The sequence below is a fragment of the Chironomus tepperi genome, unplaced genomic scaffold (assembly GCF_022539635.2).
Source record: "Chironomus tepperi strain 1889 unplaced genomic scaffold, CSIRO-AGI_Ctep_v1 contig_454, whole genome shotgun sequence".
NCBI classification, from domain to species: Eukaryota; Metazoa; Arthropoda; class Insecta; order Diptera; family Chironomidae; genus Chironomus; species Chironomus tepperi.
In genome coordinates, this window is record NW_027226576.1 from 914,604 (window position 1) to 923,538 (window position 8,935).

Sequence of the window (8,935 nt, forward strand, 5' to 3'; positions counted from 1 at the left end):
TATGCATGTAAAGCTTAGAAAATTTCTCACATGACTAACTTTATAAAAAGTTTCTATGTTTTTACGTCGCAATGCTTTGTATTACATATTTGGGGGCAAAACAGAAGGGAAATTTTACTTACTATATCCTCGAATATGTGGCAAATATAGTCTATAAATGCTTCTGTAGAGGAACTTTCACATGCCTTTTTTTATTATGCAGTTGTGTATAAGACGTCGCAAATGTTTGCAGGCCAATTATTATTATTGCTGACTTTTTTAGTATATAATATGGACTATATTAATGCACACTGTATTCCTTTATAAGTTCGTGTAGATTCCCGTTATTTTACATACTGATAATGAGCACGGAAAGCATATATCGATTGACACGAATCATATGTGTCTTGAAAGGTCATCAAATATTCATTAGGAAAAGTCCATTTTCGAATTTGAATTCTTTAGTTGGGAAAGTTGCATATTTAATTGAACGTTGTTTTAAATAACCCATACTTCTATGATGTTCTCTTCAAATGACCTACATGTGATTCACGCATCATTAGGTAGCCCGAAATAAGGTCCTCGTTAAGAACTGCAACAAGCAATCTCAAAGATAAAGTTCTCTGGATTAAAAAAAGTAAAAATTAAAAAAGTTAATGTATCATTCTCATATTTGCCTTGTCGGCTTTATTACTGATTAATTTTTACTTCTGTTCTTGTTACAAAAAAAATATAGTAATAATGAAATTCATAAAAATAGAAAATTCATGTTAAGCGTATAAAATTCATAATTTCCTTTGGAACACACTTGATATTTATATTATTGAAGTTTTGAATATATTTCTCAATATTCATTTATTTCCATATGAATTATCATTTCCATAAATACACAAGATCATATTTCTCATTTGTTATAAATTTCTGCTAATAGGCTCAAAATCACTATTCCAATTAAATAAATGTAATTAACATAAAGAAAAATTGGAATTATCACATTTTTCACTGAAGGAAAATAAAGAAAAATCATTATAAAAAGAAGCACGCTGCTTTCATCACTGCTAATTGTTTTGGAAGACGTAAAGCTTTTTTTTCTCTGAGGCTATTAGTGGCGACAGTCAGTCTATTCCAAATTTTTTAGTGTCTGTAATATGTTGAAGTGATTACTATATCTCATGAAAATTTATTAGATACTTTATGGCTCGTTCTCAAATCTTCTCGGTTGAATGAAGTTGAATAAATTTCTCAAGATTCATTGGTACACAATTTCGATAGTTAATTTTATGTTGTGCAATCACTCTAGATGCAAGACATTTAAGTGTTATTGAATTGATCTCATGTCGCTTAATGAATAATTCTAATTGCTCTAGAAAAAGAAGAAAAAAAATTAAAATTACTAATGCATAAATAAAAAAGTGCTTTAATTACGTAAAGACGATGATTTTGCAGCGGTTGATCCATCAGTGTTGACAGCATCAAGGTGTATTCCAGCATTAATGAACATCAAGATTATTTCTTCAGCTTTTGCGATCATTTCGTTCGCATTAGTTCTAAATGCCGGGAAAGTTGAAGCAAGAATATGGAGTGGAGAATTTCTTTCACGATCGAAATTATCAATTGATGCACCGCAATGAAGAAGGAGCTTTACTGTGTCTATACAAGGAAATCTGAAATAAAATATTCATATATGCGTTAAGTATGCAGATAATAAAATTTCCAAAATCTTGGACATACTTGCAAACGTCACTTGTGTGAAAATCATCAACAGGCGATGCACCATTAACAGCTAAATGAAGCAAACTTTGTCCATCTCTAAGTTTCAATCCAAGACGATTCAACTGAAACACCATTCTGTAAAGTTCTTTCAAATTTTCTGATGTAATTTTGACTTGACGATTTCTCATTAATTTTGTTATAATTGTCAGTAAGTATAAAGATGTAAATATATTTGTTTCATATTCCTCAACTATTATTTCTATGTCATCTTTTGGTCCTGGATTCATAATTTTTCCCTGGTTTCGGTGAAGTTCAGTTATAGCTGCATTAAGAACATCCATAACACCAGTAATTTTTGTTTCTGTATCAACGTGTATCATTTGACTAAAAAGTTGTGCGAATCTCAATAAATCTCTCTGAACTGATATTTTATTATCTTGTCTTAGTTGCAAAGCATGTTGCCATAAAGCGATGCATCGATCAAATCTTCCATTATCAGCACAAACTGCTCCTCTAAAAACGACAGGATGAGCTACTTCTGGACATTGTGTTCCTAAAATTCGTTCTCGAATTGTTAATGCCTCCATATGCAGTGAATTATGATTATACTGAATTGCTACGAGATCTTGAAGAGACGTACATTCTATCCAATTTTCGTATGCTGGAACTGGTGGTTTCAATTCTTTTTTTACAATATTGCTAAGATCTTCATATCTTAACATCATTGCTGTGTGCAAGTAATAAAAAGCTTTGGAAAGATTATAATTATCCTTATCGTTTGCAAAAGATGCACCAATCAGCTCATAACAGTCAATTATCTAAAAATTAATATTATGTGAAATACAACTAGATTATGAAAAAAATATATTACCTGTTCTTTAGTAAGAAGATTTTCACGACTACAATACATTTCAACGATATCTTCCTTTGTTCGTTCTGCTGCTTGTATGAATGCTGTCATTCCATACTCATTGGTAATATTACAATCTCCACCATGATCAAGCAATAATTTACAAATTTCCAAGTTACCACATTCACTAGCATAATGTAAACTTGTGGCTTGACAATTGGCTTGTGCATTAACATTTGCTCCTTCTTGAAGCAAATATTCAACAACTTCTGTATGGCCTTTATAAGATGAGATCATAAGGCATGTATTGTTATAAATATTGGCTAGATTAATGTCTGCATTATGATTTACTAAATATTGTACGATGTCAAGCCTTCCGTCAAAGCATGCTGCTCTTATAGGTGACGAATTTGTATCTGTGCAGTGATTAACATTAGCTCCATGCTTTATAAGCTGCTTGACAATATTTAAATGTCCTGCAAAATGTTTTATATATAAGTAAACTCAATAAAAAAAAAAGTATAATTTTTTATAAATACCTGATCCTGCAGCAATCCACAATGCTGAAGCACCATTCACCATGTGTCCATCAAATTTGATAGTACATCTTTTGTCTAAATCAATTTTATCATTTGCCAATAACATTTCGACTACCTTTTCGCGACCATATCTACAGCCTGCTGCTAATGGTGTTAAAATTTGGCCATCATCCTCTATAAATTCCTAAAGTAATCAGAAAGAGATTAGAATTAAGTGATTCAAATGATCTATAAATTTAAGATAATTCTCTTATCATATAATTTGTCAGTATACTTGTCTAGCTTTAAGAAAAGCGTAGCTATATAGTTTACTTTAATCGCACTAAAAATAGGATCTTACTCATTGAATGAGGATTACTATAAGATTTATTACTATGATATAGTCATTACCCTATCTGTGCAGCTGCATATTTAAATTGTTTGGACATTTTATTATGGCGATAATTTAAATTGAATTTCTATGATTCAAGGACACTTCCGAAAACGAGAATTTTACGAGACTTTATGACTTTATTTGTTTCCGACTTCTTAATACCTATGAGTAAGAGATTTTGAGGATATTTTTAGAAATTTACGTTATTTTTTCATCTTTTTGTCTTTGATTCTTTTCATCGTCGCATGGATTTCTTCTTTAAAATATGATACATCGGCGTCATTAGTATCTGATTTAAGAGAAAATTAAATGATATTATTAAAATTTATTGATAATGAACAACCTCAATATGATTTTTATTATCTTGAATTTTCTTTTATATTGTTTAATTTGAGGGTTTAAAAGAAAAATTGGGTCCAAATTAACGCGCAATTTTCTTTAGTCTTTCAAAGAGGTCATAGTATGAGAATTTTTCTTAATTTCCTTCTTTGTATTAAAGAGGTTGTTTTGCGAAATGAAAATTCTCTGCGGAATTTTCTTTGTTTCCTGAGTACTTGTGTACAGAGAATGTGTTTATTTTTCCACGATATACGAGAAGAAATTAAAAATCAGGGATAATGTTGACTCTAGAAACTTTTTGGCTTACTTAAATAAAAAATTCCAAACATTCTTTATGCGGCTCAAGCGGCAAAAGCATGTAAAATTCATCAAGTAAATTTCCATTAGAACATGTGAAAGCCCTGATAAATTCTTTGAACCAGGAAATAAATGTCAATTTAAAAATGTGTGAATAATTTTCACACGAAAGGGCGAATGTGTAGGACGTATCCAAAAAATCTTGATGATGCGATCATGAAGATATTTATTCTTTTTTTGGTTCTAATACTATTTATGTCTGCCTAATAGTTCATTAGCATATAATCTTTTAATAATGACGATGGCCTTAAAAACCAAAAGATGTATGTAAATTTTGTTGTGAATATCCGCATGAGAGAGAAGAGATGAAAATCATATGTGATATTTTCACTGCCAATGATGAAAAGAAAATTTTTTTTGCGCGTCTAAGTACTGACTAGGAATTTTTTTCCATTTAAATATTTTCTATTACCTGATTCACAAGAATATTTCTTATATCTGGATTACTAATTCTGTTTAACAGTGTCGCTAAATTCAACGAAAAGCCTGACTTTGCTGCTGCATAAATCTTCTTTTTAAGTCCGTAGAAATATTCATCTTTATCAATCTCTGATAAAAGATCCAATTGATTTTGTATTGATGTCATTTCAATAATTTACTTCTTGCACAATACACTAAATTTCACGTTTTAATTAAATTGCGTATTGACCCAACTACACACTACTGTTTTGCAAATATACACTTTCTCCTCTTTTAAACTTATCTCTAGATATCTTTATTTGCTTTTTTGTCTTCTTAATATTACGAAAACTCACTAAAGACTGCTAAAGACTAAAATTCAATAACACTTTTTTCATCTCATGAAAATAAAAACAAAGCAAATTCAAAAAAAAAGTTTAAAGCAAATTCGTTCAAATTCTATTTGGTCGGTATTTTTCCATCCATATATATATTTTTTTTATTATTATCCAATCTTATTCATATCCACTGAATTGATTCTTCTTATAAAAATCAAAAATTAAACAACACAATTAATTCATTTGATTTGTTTCAAACAACCTGAAGAAATAGTCAGGAATCAAGTTCTTACAAAATAATCGCATAAAAAATATCGCCATATAATTATTATATTCTTTACGAAGAATGTAAATATAAGATATAGGAATGAAAAGTTCGTATGATGAAAATTCAAAATCTATTCCAATTATTTAAACTAAATGAAATGTAACGCCAATAAAGTATCCTAATGATTTTGAATTTCCAGTTATATTTCTATGACTTGACGTAACATTGAAAGGAAAAAGAATACTTAATTGCTGTGAGTGCAATCGTCACAGTCATTATTCATTATTTGTTGATCTTTCTGGACATTTCCAGTTTTAGGGTTCATATTAGAACCTCCAGACATTCGACGTCTGCTATTAGTTCGTGAACGGCGACGACGTGAGTTTGGACGAGATCCTCGATTTTCCTTATTATTTAATCGTTGCGAGTTTCGACGACGAATATTTAAACCACTTCTTCCAGTTCCATTGTTCTCACGTCGTACGACCGGTTTGAATGGTTTCTGTTCAGGATCATAATGATGTTCCAAAATATTAATCAGTTCTTCGCGATCTTCTTCCTTGATTGATTCCAAGCCTTTTACTAAGTTCTCAATGCCTTCACGTTTTTCTGTATCCCAAATAGCTTGCAATGTCTTTGAGTCGTGATTTTGATCAGCTAATGCACGACGGAAATCTAATGCTCGACGACGATGGAAGCGAGATGTTGAAAAATATGTCAAGAAAATGTCTCGCATATCTGTTTGACGAGTAATACTCTCTTCCATTTCAACTAATTCATCCAATTCACGGTCGATTGGACGAGCTTTGTTGGAAATAAACTTGTTCATTGCATTATATATTTCCTTTTCATCTAAATCCTTACATTCGCCTTCATAAGACATCAGTTTACATATTTCATAGCTCAATTTTGCACGAACAGTAGCATTTCCCTCAAATTCGTCAGATTCTTTAGCATCAATTTTCAAGCAATCAGCATGAACCTTATAATTTTGTGCTAACGTCAGATATTTTAATCCTTTTCCTTTCTGATCGTCACCACTTAATTCATATCCATTGATAAATGCTTTAACTATCTTATCAAATCTTTCAAAGAGGTTAAATCGTTTCATCGACTCAATAAGCATGTAAGGTGCAAGCTTAGATTGTTCATGATATAACAAAATGATTCCATCCTTCTCATCATTAATTTTCTCTAGCCAGCTTAAGAAATCCATCAATGTTGCTATTTCGGTTTTTGTTTTAATAACCTATAAAAATCAAGCATTAAAAAAATGTTTTTGAATTGAAAATGTGAAATGCGTTACCTTATAGCTCTTCATACATTTAAGCATGCGGAAATTTCCGACATTAATAACACGAACTTGATGGCGTTGTCTCGCTCCTGGATTTAAATTCATTAGCGGCATAATGTGTTGAGAAAATTGTTCTTCCGGAGTATAAGCAGCAATTTGCAAAATTTCGTCAATCAATCGCCGTCCAGTTGTGTCAACATCGAATCCAACATACTTGTATGTTCCTTCTAACTTTGCATATTCAATTTCAGCAACCATTTTGATAGATTTAATCCTTTAATAAAAAAAAAAAGTAAAGTGATCTATGAAAACGTGTTCTATTGTATGATCTTTTGTGTCTTAAACAATAGAAATACATTTTTTATACGATATTTAATTATTTTTAAAGCTTATATTAGCATTTTTTTAAATTAAGTTAATAAAAAAATTACTTACTTTTTGAGTTATTTAAGCTTTTTTTCAAATCAATGTAGTTGAGAAAATTTTCCTCTTGAAAACGTCTGAATTGCTTAATCGTAGACTTTGGAATGAGTCAAAATTTTGACTTTTGCTATAATGACGAATTCGCTGAGGGGTTTGTGACTTTAATAAACAAAAATCAAACTTAAATTTGATCTTTAAAATTTCACTAAACATGTGAATCGAATAGCTAAATATAGCATAATTTAACTAAATTTATGAAAATTCGATTAAAACCAAAATAAAAGGCTAGTTACAAGGAAGATTTAAATTTTTTTCATTTCTCTCCGAAAATGTTATTTTTAAATTATTAATTTCCGTTAAAACTTGCTATAATATAAAAAAAATTGGAATTTAAAAAAAAGTATTTTAACGGTTTTAGTTGAAACATGTGACGATAAAGCTACATACTAATGCATTCATAGGTGAAACACTCACAATCCTATTAATGTAAACTTTAAAAGAGAATAAAACATCAAAAAAGATAAAGAGATAAAGAGAGAAGAGAGAAATAGCCACCTGTTGCAGAATAGAGTTTCGTTGAATATGTGATAAAAAGAAAACAATATCTAAATTTATTCAGGTATTGATTAATGAACAGATCATTTTTTGAATTTGTAGACCTATATATTTTTTTTAAAAAATTCATCTGTAAATTTGTAATGTGAACAGTTTACTAAAATTGAATGAACTGATATTGGTAATAATATTATGCCCCATTTGTAATTCCTCTAGTGTAATTTTCTCTCAAAAGCGAATGTTTTCTGAATGGAACAAAACATTGAAGAAAATAATATTCAGTTTCTCGTGAGTCGTTCGATCGATAAGACATGTGTCGAGCTTATTCGTAATTTATTTTTTATATAATCCAAAAATAAAAGTAAAGAAGAAGCAAAAAATGTGCATAATGTGTTTTAGGCTCAAAAAATCAATTGTTTGATAAGAGAAAATTAGAAATAATCGATAAATATATCTATGAAGTTAAAAAGCCAAAGTTATGTGAAATAGCGTAATGAAAATAAGTTTAAGTGAAAATAAAAATAAGAGAAATATTTCAGTGAACGAAAGTTTCGTTCGTTTAAAGTCATTGAGGTCAAAAAAAGATTGCCAAAAAATATATGTAACAATGAGTAGTGGAATGGAAAATGTGCATCACCACAAGCTTAGATAGAAAAAAAATCTGTAAATGCAAATTATATCGAAAGTTCATTTGCTGAAATGGATATATGAATCAGCAACTTTAAAAAAATGTGCACTAGACGAAGTTATCTTTTATTTGTGTGTTCGCTGCAATTGGTGAGTGTTATAATATCATTGTATTATTATTCACAACATTGTCCAGAGTGAATAAGTCTCATAAGTATGCAGAACTGTTGCAATACATTAAGAATGTTTATTAGCTACATCCTGTTCTCGATATTCTCAATATTTTTAACTCTCAAGAAAATTGACTTATTTTTCTTTTCTCATACATATCTTGAGCATTGTGAAAGTGGATACTTAATTGTATGTGCGATACAAGTTATTAAAAAGTAAAATCAACAATAATAAAGCGACCACTTTTGTGGTAATTTATTTGTCTGAAAAGAAAACTTCATTAAAAATACAAACATATCAAATAACGAATTTAATTTCAGCACCACAGTTTATGATTTGTTACACTTGCCTGAATTTTGAGCGTGGAATTAAAAATCTATTGACTGATTATTATTTTAAATACGATAATTCTCTTCTCATTTAATTTCTTCGTACTTTACTCGAAAACCAAATTCATAACGTGGGAAATTTTACATGTGATATACATAAATAGAGCCAAACTTAGGCATTCATTCTTAGCTTCTTGTAGCATTCTTAATTCTTCTGAAAGATTAACTAAAAGAGATTCTTTGTTACAAGAACTGAAATCAAGCCTTATCCTTAATAAATCAATTAAGAATCATAAAAGAGGTGCCTTAAAAGAAAATTATAAAAGCATTTTAACAAAAGATACGTTCCCATTTCTTTCTGCTCGTTTTCTTGCTTCTTAA

General features: G+C 29.7%; 2 protein-coding genes across 2 annotated transcripts; both read right to left on the reverse strand.

The window, feature by feature from the left end:
• Window positions 1-638: 638 nt before the first annotated feature.
• LOC139098835 (protein fem-1 homolog B-like) lies at window positions 639-4,944 on the reverse strand. Its single transcript, XM_070651173.1, has 6 exons — window positions 4,563-4,944; window positions 3,082-3,265; window positions 2,564-3,018; window positions 1,711-2,510; window positions 1,405-1,643; window positions 639-1,342 (listed from the first exon to the last, which is right to left on the reverse strand). Exons 1-6 carry the CDS (start codon window positions 4,734-4,736, stop codon window positions 1,185-1,187), a joined length of 2,010 nt encoding a protein of 669 aa, XP_070507274.1. The 5' UTR covers window positions 4,737-4,944; the 3' UTR covers window positions 639-1,184.
• Window positions 4,945-5,080: 136 nt separating this feature from the next.
• LOC139098830 (maternal protein exuperantia-1-like) lies at window positions 5,081-7,035 on the reverse strand. Its single transcript, XM_070651167.1, has 3 exons — window positions 6,885-7,035; window positions 6,462-6,723; window positions 5,081-6,404 (listed from the first exon to the last, which is right to left on the reverse strand). The coding sequence occupies exons 2-3, from the start codon at window positions 6,705-6,707 to the stop codon at window positions 5,400-5,402; spliced, it is 1,251 nt and encodes a 416-aa protein (XP_070507268.1). The 5' UTR covers window positions 6,708-6,723; window positions 6,885-7,035; the 3' UTR covers window positions 5,081-5,399.
• Window positions 7,036-8,935: the final 1,900 nt, after the last annotated feature.